The sequence below is a fragment of the Amphiura filiformis genome, chromosome 20 (assembly GCF_039555335.1).
Source record: "Amphiura filiformis chromosome 20, Afil_fr2py, whole genome shotgun sequence".
Taxonomy (NCBI): Eukaryota; Metazoa; Echinodermata; class Ophiuroidea; order Amphilepidida; family Amphiuridae; genus Amphiura; species Amphiura filiformis.
This window is the reverse complement of record NC_092647.1, coordinates 4,430,786-4,450,355: the sequence shown is the minus strand read 5'-3', so window position 1 is coordinate 4,450,355 and position 19,570 is coordinate 4,430,786. Positions and strand designations below refer to the sequence as shown.

At 36.4% G+C, this 19,570-nt stretch overlaps 1 protein-coding gene across 1 annotated transcript in view; it reads left to right on the top strand.

The window, feature by feature from the left end:
• LOC140143002 (fibronectin-like) overlaps positions 1 to 11,578 on the top strand; it is a 55,921-nt gene extending 44,343 nt beyond the window's left edge. The window contains exons 18-23 of the mRNA XM_072165029.1: positions 615 to 827; positions 3,415 to 3,571; positions 4,329 to 4,381; positions 5,822 to 6,014; positions 7,021 to 7,097; positions 8,503 to 11,578. Of these exons, the coding sequence (XP_072021130.1) occupies positions 615 to 827; positions 3,415 to 3,571; positions 4,329 to 4,381; positions 5,822 to 6,014; positions 7,021 to 7,097; positions 8,503 to 8,504 (695 nt within the window). The 3' untranslated portion in view covers positions 8,505 to 11,578. The remainder of the gene's footprint in view (positions 1 to 614; positions 828 to 3,414; positions 3,572 to 4,328; positions 4,382 to 5,821; positions 6,015 to 7,020; positions 7,098 to 8,502) is intronic.
• The last annotated feature ends 7,992 nt before the right edge of the window (positions 11,579 to 19,570 follow it).

Genomic DNA, 19,570 nt, shown 5'->3' with positions numbered 1-19,570 from the left:
TCCACTCCTTTCGAAAGCCGTATCTTGCTAAACAAAATGTATTCAGGCCAAAATGTCACAATTAATATTGATTGAATATGTTATCTTCATATTACATGCAAAAAACAATAAAAAAATTTAAAAAAACGACACAGGTACCTGATGTAATTTCAACCAAGCATTTCACTGTTTCGTAGTGAATGTGGATGTGGATGCCGGCGTGCTGCCATTCATACTACAGTTCATTCATAAAAATATCAAAAATTCACTCGATAGTATCGACCATAAGGCATATTCTAGCTAAATTTGGACACCATCCGGCTATTTTCCCTAAAGGTACCTTGCTATATTCTTAAATATTGGTCATTTGGCAAATACACAAATATTATACACATAAATACATACACTAGAAATTCTTTTAAATTAAATTCTAGCTCCTCTTTTGATGTTTACTGAGGTATGACGAGTGTGGCCTTCACCACGTAAAATTGGGAAAGCTATTTAGCATACAAAGGGTTAGTTCCCATTACACTGTGGAGCAAGGGAAGTGATTATTTGCATAGTAAATACACTATTAAATCACGGCAAGATGTAAACATGGTAAATAAAAAATTGTTTAATATTCCGCTTTCTAGGTTACGTACTTGAATACACCGAAGGATATTACGTCACATCAAGAAGCGAATTCAAAAGAATCCTCATCGATGGAGATATGCCCAAAGCCACGATAGAGGGTTTGAATGGTGACTCACCATACCACGTCAGAGTTGCTCCCAGACACGGCAGTGGTATTGGGAGGTTTTCTGACCCTCCTGATGCATTCTTTACTCCACCTGTACCAGTAGCAGGTAACGTTTAACAATAGGCTATTAAACAATTTTAATTGTTTAGTTCTGCTGTCACAATACATTCATTTAAGCTTTAAAAAGGCTTAAATGAATGGATTGTGACGGCAGAACTCTATACTACCCGCTGATGGTTTACAACCTGCTGATGGGATACTAGTAGACTATTATGATAAACATAACACAAGAAGAAAGTTCTCACTTATGTTACCTGTCGTATATCTAAATCTACCTATGTTTTGACGATTTGAATGATACAATCGTGTGTATCATCTTGTTAGCTCCAATTTGATACCATATTTGCTACCAAAAGCTCTAAATTGACAAAGATTGATACCAATACAGCCTGTCTCAAAAAAAAATTGTGCAAGTGAAAAGCGCCCTCTATGGCAATTAGAGAATAGCGTTGTGACATAATGCTTACATTAACGTCACGGGCGCAGTCTTAGCTCTCAAATGCCGTTTGTTCTGTTCAATTTGCTTGTTCCAATTTTGAGATATGTTTATTTAACAACGTAAGGGTAAAATCACAATTGTGCCACTTTTACTAGGGAAGAGAGCTGTGCATGTAAATCAATGATTGCTGATGTTGATGCGTCTAACGCACTCCTCCTTTCGGGGCGCATGCATTAGACGCATCAACATCAGCACTCGTGCATTATTTTGTCTAATATCTCTCCCAAATAATACGCGTTCATTAACATATAACATGTATAAGTGCGCAATATTTGTTTGTCTTTTAACATGTCTTAAGTGGCTAAGAGAACAGCATTTACCATGATAAAATCATTGACATGCACATGTATTTAATTTTTACAGCAGAATGTGAAATATTTATTTATCTTTTCATCACTTTTAAGTGTAAAAAGGGAATCATCATTCATGCATCATGATAAAACAGTCCAAACAGTCAAACAATTTTGTATTGTGTAATTGATGCATTCTTTTGATTTCACGAAAGAACTCTTGATAAACTTGATGCTATCACTGTTACATGTAAAGCCCTCTTCCTAGTAAAAGTGGCACAATTGTGATTTTACCCTTTCGTCTTTAACTAAACATATCTCGAGATTAAAACAAGCAAATTGAACAGTACAAACAACATTTGAGAGCTAAGACTACGCCCTTGACGTTGATGTAAGCATTATGTCATAACGGTATTTTCTAATTGCCAGAGAGGGCGCTTTTCACTTGCACAATTTTTTTTGAGACAGGCTGTACATGAAATTTGGTGCATTTGTAAAAGTTGCAAATTAAAAAAGGAGTACGCAGATCAGAGCTGAAGAGTTATGGCAAGATGTGACCATGACATAATCCGAAACGACCGCTAGGAACTATCGATCGATGTGTTTCATATTAATAATTGAATAAACCGGGCAGTTGAGATAGTCGAAAGGGGTTCTTCGCGGGCAATCGAGCTTGGCCTTGCCTAGAATCCGTGAGAGTTTGACTTGCAACTTTTGAAAATGCACCATATTATATACAATCTGTGTCAATCTAGAGCTTGTAGTAATAATACAAATGCGGTATCGAATTGGAGCGAACAAGATGCCGCACACAACCTTGTCAATCAAATTGTCATAACATATTAAGGAGGTTTAGCTTTATGACGTGTTATGTGAGTGAGGATTTTCTTTATGTATTGTGTCTATAATGTGTAGCCAATCAGCAACATGGTAAGATTGGAGGTAGAGCTAGAAAGGATTGAGTTATTTAGAAGCTGTATTTTAATTGGTCAACCATGCACACTATACATATGTAACCAATCAGAACATTTGTAAGAAAGCCAGTGGTTAGGGGGTTAAGCAAACTGCAAAGGTTATGATGAACAGGGTATCCTATTTTTCATGTTATTTATAATTGCAAGTATGTATTACAAGCTACTACAAGGTGTCCCTAAAAGAACTGTATCGTTGGATAGTCAGCCTACACGATGGTCCTTGCTTTCAGTTTTCCGCTTAGCGAATTCCGGCTTCATTGGAGTTAGCCGAACCATAACGCTATCGACCAATAGAAATATATATACAATATTTGACAGCAGGACTATAATTTAACAGCAGTCCGCAAGTCAGTGCGGGGTAATTTTTGCCGTTAAGCGGCCTGTAAAATCCCAAAAGTACCAGCTCGTCTGGCGAGTAACACTTTTAGACCAGTGTTCGTAATCCAAAAGCGTCCTGGTAACCAGTTACTTGCTGGTGTCAAAATGATGTGTGAGTAGGAGTATGCGAGTAGGTCTACTCTATATTAACAACCGTCAGATATAATTGAATACTTACGTGGAAAAAGGTCCCAACTCCACATTATACAGAAATGAGTTAGACCCATTCTTTTATTATTGCTGGCAGACAGTTGTGTGTGAACGAAGGGCTCGAATCCACTCTCCAAAATAGTCTTTTAAGTATATTTATTTATAATTTCCATGGAAGAAATGCCCAAATTTTCTTCCACAATTATTTAGAATATGGAGAAGGCGTTGTGCCTGCCTTTCGCTTAGGTTTTCAATTAGAAGCAATCATTTACCATTTATTTCACTTTTGATTTAAATCGTGTTAGATTTATGAAAGATATCTGTCTTTTGGTTTGTAAACAGGCCAACCATTACATTGTGATATCACCACAGAGGGTCTAGAGACAAAGGAGCAGATATTACAAAGAGTTTCATGGATGGAGGGTAGAGCAGGAATGATTGGTGTACCTTTACCTTATTGTGATGATTACTACGGAGTCCATGAATGTCACGGTTCGGTGTAAGTATCCAAAGTCTGTGTCCTATTTTTATCTTCTTTAAGAGGAAGCCCCGCCAGCGCAGTTCTTCTGGGGTAAACCAGACCTGGATGGTTATCAAATTAATCAGTGACAAGGTTATCTCTGAATTTAACGTTATTGCATCAATTAGCACCTATCAAATTCAGAGATAACCTTGTCACTGATTATTTTGATAACCAGGCAGGTTTGGTTCATCCCAGAAGAACTGCTCTGGCGGGGTTTCCTCTGCAAAATCAATTTTAAAATGTTCAAGGGTCATACATAGTTCTGAGACGGCAGTGTATGATTTTAGAATATAGTGGATTATAATTTGATCCCCAGTTTGTAACTATAACGAAAAGAAACTCATTGTTCTGATGGCTATCTATTGTAATGGTGCCAATTTATGATTAACTAATCATTCAGTGCGGAAGCACACGTATGTTCGGATTGCACCAATGATAAGCAACTTGCTCAAGCCAGTCTAAATATAATATGCCGGTCTAAGTGGAGATATAGATATTTAAGTGAAATAAACGGGGCGAAATGGGGTGATTTCCTACATATCCCATGAATATGTAGCTCATGCGCTCAGCTCTTTTGTGACAAATAAAACAATGTGTATGCAATCTTAACTGCTACAAAGCTTATTACATATAAAGGGATAAAGTTGGTAGTCCATTTCCACTTCATCTTCATTTACTGATATATTTCTAAAGGTCAGGTAATTGAACTTCTTTGATATTGCTTATATTATAGATGTTTCTGTATTCCTGGTAAGGCACCACATGGCGCTAAATCATGTTCTGGAGGTAAGTTATATTTTTCCCTTTTTATATTTTTATAAAAATAAGTCTTGTAATATGATTTTCGCTGTTTAGGCTGTTTCACAATTTTTTATCCTTATTTTCATTTTATTGTAACATAGTTTGCTGATGTAAAGAGAACTTTACCCAAAATTAAACAATTTTGCTTCAAAATCTCACAGGAAGCCAAAACCTTAGGGACGATATGTGGTCTTCAAACATAAACGTTAACGCCAAAATGAATAACGAGATGTGATTATAGCTCCGGATAGTTCCTTTCTTAAACAAGTTGCAAACAAAAACAATCAAAACTAGATATATTGCATCCTTAGTAAGGCTGCGAAGTCTAGCCGTGACCTTGAAATGACCTCTGATGACCTGGAAATGACCTTCACCACATATTTTGCATCATATCCACATAACGTATACTAATTTCCATGCAAATTGAACAAACTTTGCAATTTGACCCCTTTGACCTTTGGTTGACCTCTGGTGACCGTGAAATGACATCCATTATATTTTGAATCATATCAAGATCACATACACTAATTTTCATTTAACTTGGACAAACTTTAGAACTTGACCCCTTTTGACCTTTGGTTGACCGCTGCTGACCTTGACATGACCTCCAATATATTTTGAATCATATCAAGATCACATATACTAATTTTCATTTCAATCGGACAAACTTTAGAATTTTACCCCTTTTGACCCCAAAACAGACCCTCCTCCATGTTTAAGCCAAATCTGATTACAATCGTATATGAACATAATGCTAGAGCCCTTTTGGCATTATTCGGATGATCACAGCACGTAATATGCAGACAATATTGAATTTTAAAGTGATTTTCAGTGATCAACCATTGTTGTCCCCTTTATGACCTTGAACTCAAAATCTGTGAGGACCCCATAGACACCAACTAATGTCAATGCATATGTGTCAGTCGCATCTCTGTACCATAGAATCTGTAGGAAAAGAAGCATTTTGAAGGTATTTGGTTATGTGCCGGAATTACCACCTTAATGACCTTTGACCCCAAATCTGTGAGGACCCCATAGGCACCGGCTATAGCCAAGGTCAATGTATAAATCTCATTACTGTACCATGTAATCTGTAGGAGAAGAAGCATTTTTGGTAAAAATCACATTTTTAGCCAAAATTATTCATGCATGACGTTTGACCCCGAAGGGGTCTGGTCAAATGTAAAGGCTGGGGTAGTGGAGCTTGTGCCCAAGTTTGGTCATAATCGGTCAAATAATAAAGGAGCTAGAGCAAATTATGTTAAATGTTGACAGAAAGAAGAAGAAGAAGAAGAAGAAGAAGAAGAAGAAGAAGAAGAAGAAGAAGAAGAAGAAGAAGAAGAAGAAGAAGAAAGAAACTACTGGGAAACAGGAGTCTAGCCGCCGCTCGGCTAGACTAATAGCTGAATGTTATCTTACCTATAGGTGCTCCAGGTACTCGTCCATACGGAGATGACCCAAATGCCTCTGGAACTGACGCGCCTTGTTATGCAGAATATGAATCTGCTCGTGAAGCCATAGATGAAGCCACTAAGACAGGGAAGCCACTAATTGAAGCTCGTCTCCCATATTGTACTGAAGATGGGTATTACCAGTCCAAACAGTGTCTCGGATCAATGTAAGTGTTGTTTTCGTTGGGCATGATAAAACAACAGTACCCTTCAAAGTACAAAATCACAATGTAAATATGTTACATTGCAGATTTTCAATGATTGACATCATGTATTTAATATTAGTCCAAGGTGAAAATGAGGTCAAGTAACACAGGGCTGTCAACTCTCACGCATTGGCCGTGAGTCTCACGCATTGGGCCACTTTCTCACGGTCTCACGCCAAGGTAGTATAATCTCACGTCTAGGTCGTAAATGTCACGCATAAAGCTTTCAAATGATTAAAATCTCACGCATTATAAAAATGTTATGTTGTCCCTACCCTACCCTTTTTTTTAGATTCCTGAGCGCCGTGGCTCAAATAATTATGGGTCAAAATTATGTCCCGGTACTCCTCTTTTCGACAATTCCAAAAAGTTGACAGCCTTGCTAGCATAACAGATACTGTGTTATCATAAAAGTTTACCTGTGTTGGTAATCAAATAAATGAAGAATTGAACTGCCATCATAAGAACACAGTTTGCCAGTATATGTAAATGAAGAATTGAACTTTTGTTCACATCACATGAAGTTGCTCACCTGACATTTTCGGTTGTTTACACTACAACCTTCGTCAGCAGAATGATCCAGTTCGTTGATCGACTTGGGCGCTACAATTTAGCAAGAGTCTGCGATCCAGTTCTCACGTCAGTCGTCAAATCGATCAACGATCTGGATCATTCTGCTGACGAAGGTGGCAGTGTAAACAACCGATAATTTCGGGTGAGCAACTTTACATGTTGTGAACAAAAGTTCAATTCTTCATTTACAGATACTGTGTTATTATAGTGGCAGAATTTGTTTTTAAATTTTTAGAAACAGAGTAAGACATTGGTTATATGATATTTACAATTTAACTATAGACATAAGAGTAACAACTTAAAGTGTGTTTGATGTTAACTACCTTTTCAAATGAGCAAAAGAAAATCAAAATGTTTTATAATTATTGTCGTCATAATTATTGTCTTATTTCAGGTGTTACTGTACGACAAGGGAAGGCAAGCATACGGGTAAAGAAGCACCGATATGGGAAGCTAAGACACTCGTCTGTTGTAAGTATTATTCCCACGGAATTATCCCGCCATTATTGTCGTTATTATTTACAACAGAACAATATACAGTAAACCAAAGAATTAAGGTACCAGTTATGTTCACCCCTGTATATCCTAAACAAAGACAGATATGTCATAATTGGAACCACCAGCCATTAGGGACCGTTCACAAACACTTGTAAGGGGGCCTGATGCAAAAAAAGGGGGGCCCTGACATTTTTGAGGTCTGTAAAGGGAGGGCCCCGAAAAATGTTCGCGATGAGATTTTTTTGCATCAGCATCATGCCCTATTGATTTATACACAAAGCGTTCACGAAGAAGAGAACTAGTGCTCTGCTTCCATTGATTAGCACGTTAAAACCAAAACTAGCGTCGTGCTTTCATTGATTAGAACACAGAAGTGCAACTTTTGATTTCGTTTCTTCATTAGGTTTTAGATCACTGTTTCTTTAATTCTCAACCACTTTCAACAAATGAGGTCTTAAATCAGAGCTATAGAGTACAGATATTGGCTGCTTGTTTTAATTTTGATATATTTGTCTTAATTTAGGATATGCAGAGGTGAACACAACTGGTACCTTAATTTTTGGGCTTACTGTAGATTAACACAGCTAATTCACCATAGAAGTAGTGATGTAACAGGATTAATTACCACAGGAATAGGTTTACACTATTTTTGAATACTAGTTAACTCCTCAACAAGAGTTTGGAAAGTTTTTTCAAGCATCTATATCTCAGACTATTTGTGACACGTTCATATCGTGTTTCATATCAATGGATAGCTACGGTATTTCCCTTTATAATGACACCACAGTTGACACAATCACATTTTGCACGACTGAGTACACGTCTTGTGAATGTAGTGGGGTCTCAAACAGAATGTTGAGGAGTTTATATTGCTCTGCACTAGTCGTTACGCTGTCAAAGAATAGAACTAGCCCGTTCCACAAACCGCAACGCCTCTCGAATAGCGAGCGAACCCGACGCTCGGTGCTCACTTCGCTCGCTGTTCGAGAGGCGTCGCGGTTTGTGGAACGGGGCTAGTTCTATCAAAGAACAGAGATAACGACCGGGATCGTAATTCTTTAGACATTTCACATTATGCTGAATCCATTGTATGTTTCACTCGCACCTGTGAGACTGGTATCTTCGAAAAGAGCAGTATTGTATTTAATCAATGATTGTACATGTACACATACTTAGGTGATGAATGCGTCCTCGTTATAGTCCATGCAAAAATAGTGTAAACATATTGCTATGGTAATTAATCTTGTTACATCACACCTTCTAGGGCGAAACTATAAATATACACGTAATTCGGAACTCAAGTTTCATCTGCTGTCAATTATGTTTTACTAACAGATATTCTTATAATCTAACGGGTTTTTTTTTTAATCTCTTTCAGAGTGTCCAAGCTGATCATCTTCCCGGATTGTCTTCACTCCGCAGCCCTCTTCTCGGAATGGTCTTCAATCCACTGTAAAATCAATTCCATTGACAGGATTGCAGAAAAATACATACTTGCGAATACGTATCAGACTTTCATAAAATGTCACCGATATCTTGATGCTGTAACATCCAACACGTGAATCTTGATGATATGAATGTATTATTGTTGTGGTATGTGGCAATGATATGGACAATGAAGAATATTCCCTGAAAAGAGGGTTAACAGATTTGGCATTTAAGAATCAAGTTTTTAATTTGTCGAAGACAATTGCGGAGACTTGCTATTTTCTTGATGACAGTGTTCCACTGACTTTATCAAAGTGTGTTGTTGTGGCTGTTTAGGAGGTATGCCATAGGGCGAGGAGTTATGAACAGAGACGAGGGGATCTACAATCTAAATCGTGTTTACAATCCACTGTTGGAGACTGCTAGTAAGACTACATTGCTACCGGAAGTGGCATAAATTCCCGCCAGTCATTAGCTGCTGGATCACCACAACAACAATAAGTTTCTTCAATTGGTTTTGACAATTAGTGGGTTTTTAGCGGGTTCACCGTCGGACAAGTTTAGAACTGTCAAGCTTTCGTCAGGAGTAGCTCTGACTTCTTCAGGACAAAGTACCTAAGAATGAGACATGTAGACCGCCCCTTGCCTACTGGTGGCTTTGAAAAGAGCCGTTCACTGAAGACTGCCCCTTGTCAACAGAGAACAAGCAGATCTCGCCTATCTGGTTTTGACAAATTAAAAATTACTATAGTCGAATCACAAGGAATCACAAGGTAGTTCCTATCGACTATAATAATGATGAATATTCCTGTTCATCTTTTTTAAAGGACAAGATAACCAATTGTTATTACTGTACATATATACATACTTTTATTTTTTTACTTCCTTCGTGAGCCTGGTATTTAAAATCATAAATTAACTTTACTTCACGGCGGACCCTCACTTGACATTAAAATGTAAACCATAGTATTTGCTTTCCAATCACGAGCATATGCTTATCCGAGTCCCCTCCTCTCCCCTACACTTTAAATAATTCCAAAGAAATTGAAAGTATTATCCTCCAAGAGGGTTTCTGTATATAATCGTGAAACGTCAATATAAATTATCCTCAAAGAGGCATTGTAATGTAAATAAAGATTTTTAACCATGTTTACAAGGAATAGAACATCTTTATAATATAATTAAAGACAGAGATAAAAAGAATTTATCGCGTCTGATGTCACTGTAAATTACGATCCTTGATTGGTTTACACGGTTAATTGCGAAAAATTACGTACTTTTACCAGGCAAAAAGCAGCTTTTCTAGGCATTGTTGACATATGGTACCTTCGCGGAAGAAAGTTTTCTACTATAAATACGCTAACTTTTGAGATGGTTTGCATGTTTGAAGGTGCAAAATTAACAATAAGGCGCTCGGTTAAACTGCCGCGTTCAGCAAGTCATCATCACGACACTTGTAAACAAACCCTGCTCGAGTTTGATTGACAGATGACGTTAGACGCGATAAATTCTTTTTATCTCTGTCTTTAATTATAGAACATTTCAGTAATTCCAGACAGTCTCTGTGATTGAAACCGAGACTATGTAATCGTCATTGCGTAGATTGTTACCAGTTACCAATCATCTCCCGAATAAATATTAATCTTTTTGGGAGAATGACGTCATACATTAATGTAGAGCAATGCTTGTTAGTCAAGGTCATGTTGTGGACACAAAACAAAGAAAAATTATTTCAAAATATTTCAGAGGAGCCCTAAGCAAGCAAAATGGTATGGAGTATGTTGGAAATATATTGTTGAGTTGCAATGACTATAATATATTTTCAATTTTTTTTCTGATTTAATGGTTAAAGTTTCAAGCTTTATTAGTAAAAAAAAAGCCGATCGGTCGGTTGTAAATGTTAATATTAACCTCGGTTTCAAACATAATGGAAAGGTTTTTATACAAAAACTATTCTCTTATGAACCATCTATGCACAGTTTCCACCTCGATACATCTGAGCACACATCTTCGTCCAAGAGCTTCCAAGCACGCAGTGAATCAGTCTTTGATTACACTACACGGTTGAGTGCATAGCATCTTAAGAGCTGTGTGAGCTTCTAGCTGGCAAATGGGCGTCTGTGATTGGTTTTTGTCAACACCTCAACCTTCATCCAATCAGATTTTTTTTATATCGAACGAATGCTAACACTTCCCCATAAAAACACTTTTTCTCATTAGGTCAACAGATAACGCAATTCAATGTTTATAGCAAGGCGAATGTGGTCAATCTGAAAACGACCTATCCCAGCATAATTTTGGACCAAAATGTAGATTTTATATGTCAAAACATCAAATGTTCAAATTTTATGTCATTAAATGAAAGAGCACACTTATATTGTCCATATACTAGCCTCATTAGAATGAGCAAAGGCAAATTTGTAAATACCATATGCTGCCACATACAAGTGTTGTAAATTCAATGAACTATGACTTTGCTATAAAACATGCTAAAGAGCGCTTACAAATTGATATGAATAATATCAACTTAAATTTGTTTTCTAGTGAGTAAATATTTGTACTCGGACTCTCTGTTTTACCATTCAAGTGTATGGGCAGATAGTGCTGTGTGAACAATAATGGCACGTTCCACGTGCATTGAGGTATGACGTCATTCTCCAAAAACGGTTAATACCTATTCATGAAGATGCTTGGTAACTGCTAACTGTGCCGTTCAAATGGGGGGTTTTAACAGTCTGGGTCTCGACTCTCTGTTTATTTGCAAAGAATTCTGGGAAATTGGTGAATATTGCATTGATATGAAAATATAGTTTTGTGAAACTGTTGATATATTAACGTAAAATAGAAAAATATTACAATATTAAGCTGAGTCTTTATTGTTTGCACAAATATTGAATGCACATATGTTCAAACTGTGGCCAATCTGCATGCTTGAAGATGAAGGCTAAGCAGCATTATACTAAGAGGTCTTGTTGATAATTTATAAATAAATGTGAAAGTTTTTAAATAAAGGTCTGGTTATTGTACATAGCTGAAGTCTATTTCTTTCAAACGTAATGGGGTAAAAACTTGATAGTTGTTGTGCAGAACAGCGATACGGTGACACCCGGGCCATGTGCCCACCTTGCCCCCCTGCAATTACAAAAGAATGCAATTGAATATATGAATACAAAACCCACCCAAGTCCATACTTTGGCCAAATTGAGTTCAGCATGGGAAATTCTTGCTCTACATAGGCCTGTCATATCGTTATGAATACGGCAGACGGCCGAATCCGGATTCGGCTTTTGGTAAATTCATTTTACACATGCATTACATTTGAATTCGAGAACAAGGGATCGATGCTATACCTATAGAGGGCAGCATATCGATTTTTTAACGGTTGCCGTCGGTGACCGTACTGTGATGCACCGTCAACTAACCCTGTATGCCGCCCTCTTTTGATTACTTATTATGCTGTTATCATCTGGTCTCCGTTAAAAATTGATATGCTGCCCTCTATCATGTACATCATTGATCCCTTGTTCTGTAATTCAAATGTAATGCATTCGTAAAATAAATTTACCAAAAGACGAATCCGGATTCGGCCGTCTGCCGTATTCATAACGATATGTATGAAAGAACAACTCAAATTCATCTATTGAGCATGTGAAATATAGCATGCATGAAAGAACCAGCCAAGTCCAGAATTTGAGTCTTGTAACACATTGATTGAAATCCAGTATGTATAAAAGTCCACTTGTAACACATTCATTGCTGGAGAGTGACTTTTGAAGAAAAAAAATGGGTTTAATCAAGGAAAGTTTGTGGTTTATATTAGATGGCAGGATGCTTATCAACATTATACATAACTGTGTGCTTTATTTTGTACTATCTTACTAGTGATAATCTTATTCCAACATTGTTGTCTTTGTATATGATTCAAAAAACTACCCAAGTCCAGCATTTAAAATGAACCCCCACGAAGTCCCTGAAATGCTAATCGTCATACCTAATACAGTTTAACCCACTCATTTGCACGTAAAACTTACCATATTGACCAGGTAAATCTAACTGAAGGAATTAAAATGATACACAGGTTTTTTCTCAAAATCACTTCCCATGGACTTGGGTGGGTTTTGTATTCATGTATTCAATTATAACAACGGTTGTTTTATATGTTTTTTCCATGTTGACTGTTGAGTTCTATTATTCGTCCCTAGGCTACGTACCCACTGCCCCCTCGCTATGCTACGTTCAGAATTAAATTAATGCCATGAACCAAATATGACGAGGCAGGGATATGAGAAGAGGTTCGATTTTAGAAGCAGGGGAAAACTTGAGACCCAGAGAAAAACCTGTGAGGACGAGCATGGATCGGCAACCAAGCTGATGAGTGGCAGCAGCGCATGCGTAGTTGGAAAGAAACGTATCTATCTATCGTTCAGGTGGTGTGCCGAGGGTTTTTTCTCTTAGCCTGAGTCCCTCGGCCCCTATCTCAAAACTATCAAACACGGCGGAACAAAATTATCATGCATGGCTGTTGAAGAACTAGTGAATTCGCCCGGCAATTTATGACGCGAAGATCAGCTGCAGAAGATACAGGGATCCTGACGCTGTGCCGTTTTGAAAATGTTATAAATAAGTTATATTTTGGCTTTTGGTTTAGGTAAAAACGTTTTAATAACATTAAAATGTCGGATTATATAAAGGTCATGAAAACGTTTTGAAACGTTGTATATGAAAACATATTACAACAATATTTTTTAAATGTTTTTAAAAATGTTATTGTAAACTATTTTCACAAACGTTTTTTGCCAAACATTTTGTTAACACTTAAATAACATTATGTTAAAATATTTGCACTCAGCAAACACAGAAATGTTCTTAAAATGTTTTATTCAAAACCTTTTAATAACATTTAAATGTCGGGTTATATAAAGGCCATGAAAACGTTTTAAAACGTTATTGCAAATATTTTGGGCAAACATTTGTCGCAAAATATTTTTTCAACCCCAAAATAACATTCTGTTTAGAATGTTTTGTATCAAGTTTTCAGAAATGTTTTTGGAATGTTATTAAAACGTTTTTATTCCATTTATATAACCCGACATTTAAACGTTTTCTGTAAAACATTTTGTGTTTGTTGGGCAGTAGATTATCAAAAAATGTTTTTAAATGTTATGAAAACGTTTTGTACCCTTAATATACCCTTTATATAACCCGACATTTAAACATTTTCTGACAACCTTTTATAACCTTTTGCGAATGATGTCGAAAACGTTTTGTGTTTGATGGGACACTAACTTCTCCGTCCTCTCTAACATGACCAAAAAACAAACGTTAAAAAACAGCGCCGTGATGAGGTGGTTCACATACCTGTGGTCCTCCTTTTCCACAATTTTTATGACTGAATACTTGGGGCCTACTTTGTAATAATAACGCCATTTGAAACCATTAACAACTAGAAATTCAATGTTCGAGACTTCTTTTGGCTCTCACCCAAATGTCCCAATTTAAAAAAAGTCCGATATATTCTCACCCAATGCCCCTATTAATTTAGGTTTAAACGGTCCGTCTCTCACTCAATGACCACCATATTTTGTACATGTTGCTCTCACCTAATGCCAAAAAAAACGTGCTCTCACCCAATGACCCCATATTTTGCTCTCACCGAATGCCCGTTGCTGTCAAAGTGTTAGCCCTACACCTATCCCATTCTAAATTTATATTGAAGTGAGCCTCCCCCGGAATAAGTTTAAATACTTCAATGTAATTCTTGAGTTAATTTATCATGATTAATACGAGAAAGGGTCTATTGACAGGCCGTCTACAAATTAATATCATCCTAACAGACAATAATAATTACATAACCCTTTTCTCGTCCATTTTATTTATTTATTTTTTGCTAAACCGCACATAGTGTATCAACCCCTCCTTGTCTAAAGTCATACCGGAATTTGTTTTTATTGAATGATTTTCGGAAAGTGGTAATTAATTAGGGATTATTTAATTAAGTACTTTATAATTTAGCTGTACTTGTGTCTTCTTCACTAGGCGTCACGGTTCGTCTATACGGTAATCAGACTATATAACTGATTTAATTAAATGGGTATAAAACCTGTCTATTTGAGCTCCAAAAAAATATGGCGTCTTCACTGGTGCTAGACTTCGAAATCTAAACATTTACTGCATCCACCGGTGTTGCAGGATAAACCAGACTGAGTAGCTAGGACAAAGTAGTAGTTCTTACTATTTGGCTGTGGTAACTGGTAATCTGTCCTGAACTTGCACAATAATTGAATAGAGGTTATCCGTGTTCTATAAGTTACATACATGATGCAGTCATGTCTACAGTAGAATTCATCTCGACCTTTGCAGGACTTAACCCCATTAAAAGCTATTAAACCAAGATAACACTCATTGAAACAGCTCAACTGATTAAATCGGATCTTCTCTGGTTGTGCACAAGTGACTGTTTTCATGTGCGATATCGCAATAAAGCTGGTATTCATAGCTTCAGTTGGGTAACCGATTATAAAGGAAACGAAAGGAAACAATGTTATATGTGGCTTTGTTCACGAAATCAGACAATGGCGTGCTTTTTGTAAACCAGCATTCTTGAAAATGAGCAACATAATGATTTTTGACTTAACACGGTTTGGAAATAATTTCTTCATATTTTTGGTGTTATCTGTCGTTTACATGTCCTTCCTAAAACACAAAAGTACGACCCTCTCCAAACACCTAAATTAGCTAAAAATTTAGGACATGTTACAAAACTATATTGTCTAGAATTTTAGAAGAGTACTTTTAGTATTGGCCGGTTATTTTTCACACGGAGACGTTAACTAGGCAATGTACTATTACCTATAACATTAACTAAAACACCAAAGTACGAATATTTCCAAACATCTAAATCAGCTAAAAATTGAGGACAGGTTACAAAACTAGATATTCTAGAACTTTAGAAGAGTACTTGTAATATTGGCCGGTTATTTTTCACACAGCGACGTTAACTACTGTCTGTTCAATTAGCTTAGATTCTTGAATTTTTAAGGTATTTGAAAAATAAAAAAATTGTGGTCAAAGTCATCAAAGAAAAGTGTTAGCACAGCCTTAGACCTAACGTGATTTCTTTTCAAATTCTAAAGTTCAATTTAAAACCCCATTTCTTTTCAATTTTGGTCTTTTCCCGCGATATTTTTATAAAAAGCCGTAGAACGTCGGGTACCATAAACTTTTTGGAATCAATCCATTTAGAGCAATGGGGACGAATGTCACAATGCGCAAAGATTGGTTTATTCGACCATCCGCATCAGGAAGTATTGTCCAGCAAAATATTTGCCAGTATGCCTAATTTGTGTTGAAACCCTACTGTCGAAACATTACGTTATTATTTATGGGAACTAAGGTTTTCTAAAATAGGCCCAGCTTATATAAATACATTCCTTGTGTATTTATTTATTTATTTATTTATTTATTTATTTATTTATTTATTTATTTATTTATTTATTTATTTATTTATTTATTTATTTATTTATTTATTTATTTATTTGTGCGAATGGGTCTGAGAATGAGTCTGAGAAGGTGTAGGCCTATAGGCCTATTATAAAACTACACATTTATTTTCAATTTGTTATTTCGTTTTGTTTGTTGAATACAAACTGAAAAAACTGTGAAACAAAAGAACTTTTATACAAGAAAATATTATTTAAAACAATCAGGTTACAGTTACAGAAAACATTTCTTACAAAGTTACTGTATCTGAAAATGTCAAGCGAATGCTGATATTCTTGGGAAGGAATGGTGGTATTAAACAAAACTCAATTTACATTGTAAACCAGTTGAAATGAGAACGAAATCCATAATTTTAATGTCCTTGTTTAGGAAAAAATAATGCTCAGAATAATGTTATGCATAAAACGTACTCGCGCCATATAATTTCGTGTAACAAAAACCGGTGGACCATGCATCATCACCTATAGAACCTATCCAATAACCGGAACTGAATAACAATTGAAATGGCAGGACAGATTGGTGGACAGACTGTTTTGCTAAATTGGATAGGGTCTATGCCCTAAGTTGAGAATGGACCGTCCCACTCAATTTGTAAAAAGGTCGCGAACCCTTTCGGTGGACCCAAGTAACTGCCCAAAATGAGGCAAAATTGAAAAGAAATGGGGTTTTAAATTGAACTTGGGAATTTGAAAAGTATAAATCACGTTAGGTCTAAGGCTGTACTAACACTTTTCTTTGATGACTTTGGCCACAAATTTTTATTTTTTCAAATATCTTAAAAATTCAAGAATCTAAGCTAATTGAACAGACAGTAGTCATATCCCCATACTGTTAACGTAGGGCTATTTGTAAAGGTCACGCGTCAATGGGAAAGAGCACTGTGTATTGTGTATAGGAAACCGGACAGTAACTGCAGTATGATCCTATCAGCCACTGCTATACTTTTTTAGGACTTTTAGAAGAAGTACCTGCATGTGCAACCATGGGTGTTTCAAAATAGCCCGCCAAAGTCATGCAAGTAACTCCGAGGTCGTGCATTGAATTGGTTTGAATGAGAAATACTACGGGAACCAGTGCCTTTTGTTAGAAGTCACACATGAGTAAAGTGGATAACCTCTATAATTAGTCAATTTTGTCTATGAGCAGCACGTATATTTTAAACGCCTGTAAACGTTGAGGCACATCGTCCACACCAGGTAAAAAATTATTTTATACAGGCAGTAAACGAACCAATAGAATTGCATTAACCCACGTGTCTTTATAGACTGCCCGCCGGCTGCTGAGAGTAGCTGTTATTACAAACTCACGCTCAGTGAGCGATTGGTTAAAAACCAATCATTGGATAAAAACCAATCTCTAATTGCTCAGCGATGTAATTTATTCAGCTATGAGTTAATTGTCTTTCAAAATATCCAAGCTAAATACTATTGTTGTACGTCGAGTGTCTCACTGTTTGTACAGAATAGAAACCTCAATTAGAGCGAGCGCGTAGTTGCATATTGAGATGAATTGATTTTATTCCTACCTATCAATTCTTTTGATATTCAATATATGATTATAGCTCAAATTCTTGAATATATCCCGTGGTTTTTGGTATTTGTAAAAACCTATTGCTTGACTTGCATGCAGTTGAATATATGTGTTGAAAGAATATGATAAGCTTGCGCAGATCGTAAAATTGAGTCGTTTCAGCTTATGAATGGCAACGTCGCGTTCGTAGTAGGAAAGAAATCTTTTTATCGTACATGTGGGTGTACTTACCCGAGTCGCTCGACCTATCTCGAACAAAATCGCCATGCATATGGCTCTTAAAGACTTAGTGGATTCGCCCTACGATCACGGCAATTTCTGACACGAAGTTAAAGGGATGATGACGCTGTGGGAGGTCCCATATGGAAGTAGGTGTGAGCCTAGAGGCGTCGTGTCGTGAACTACGGGCTTATCGGTAACAAATATTGTATTAAAAAGGGGGTCATTGGGTAGAAAAGTTTGCTAAACGGGGGTCATTGTAAAAAGCAGGTCATTTGGTAGGAAAATTTAGCAAGATTACTAAACTTTGACATTTACAATACAAATTTGAAAGTTTCGTCATTATTTTATGGCATTTTAATGATAAAAGTTTTGAAAAAAGGGTAGCTAAAATTTTTTTAAAGGGGCTCATCGGGTTACTAAAAACGGAGGTCATCTAGTAAGTAAGTTCGACTAGGGTCTATTGACAGGTACATATATATATATATATATATCCACCCGTCACTTCCATATGAGAGTGCCCCCAGTAATATTCAAACAATATTACATCCATAAGGGGATTAAGAGGATTTTCGTGGGACATGAGAGCACATCAGACATTTCGAACTGCATTCTGAATGCAAAGAATGTCCTTCATTTTGATTTTTTGAAATTTGCGATATAATACAAATTTTGTGGCAAATTATTGAGATATTTTTTGACATCCTCGAAGTCAAAATTTATAAGTCTATTGATATGTAATTAAAGTGTATGTAGCTGGGAGGAGAAGCCGACGATCACTTAAAAATTTTGACCTTTCATAATGAAAGATAATTATAGTTTTTTTCAATACGAAAGGTTAAAATTTTCATCTGATCGATCGTCGGCTTTTCCTCCCAGCTACATATAGTTAAAGTACATATCTTTTGACTTATAAATTTTAATTCTAGGACTGTTAAATAAGAAAAATAAATTTCCCATAAAATGTGTATTTTATCGCCAATTTCAAAAAGTCAAAATCATTTGTTCTCAGGAGGACATTCAGAATGGAATTCGATATGTCTGATGAGCTCTCATGTATCACAAAATATACTGTGCAAACGTTGCTATCCGATCCCTTAAGATAGTAGTTTCTAGAAAATCCCAAGCATAATGTAGGGCACTAAAGAATAATTCCAATGTCACCCAACACCATTTCTTGTCGTCACCTGAAACAAAAGTTAGGCAAGTGGATATTATAGACGTGCCGACTCGCTCGTGGCAAGTCACAGGTGGAATGTCATCCCTACCATCATACCATACCGTACCATGCTATACCAAAAGTATGAAAATATTTATTGAAATAATATCTATTAGGTATTATACGTGAATATATTGGTATTGGCCGCTTCATAGAGGAAACGTAAGGCATTGAAAATTTAAAAACATTGAAAAATTAAACTGAAACTGCTTTGAAAAACGTCCATCTTCCTATATTAAATATATTCAGAAATATCTCTTGCAGTGAGCATTCGATACCCATTGTGTTTTTACGTTCTTGTGTAGGATGCGATAGCCACACTTTGCATTAAAAAAAAGGTCCAGTTTTGGCAGTCCCACACACCCCGTCCTACCACCAAAAAAAAATCTTCATAATATTGGCCTGGATATAGCCCCATTTATACCTATAAAAACGCTGCTGACACTATGGACTACGATGCCTCATCCCAGTGGCATAGTTCGATAATCTCAATTCAATCTTCCCTCCTTTCTTTCTTTATTGCTATCTCTAGTCTTCCTCTCATAAGTTT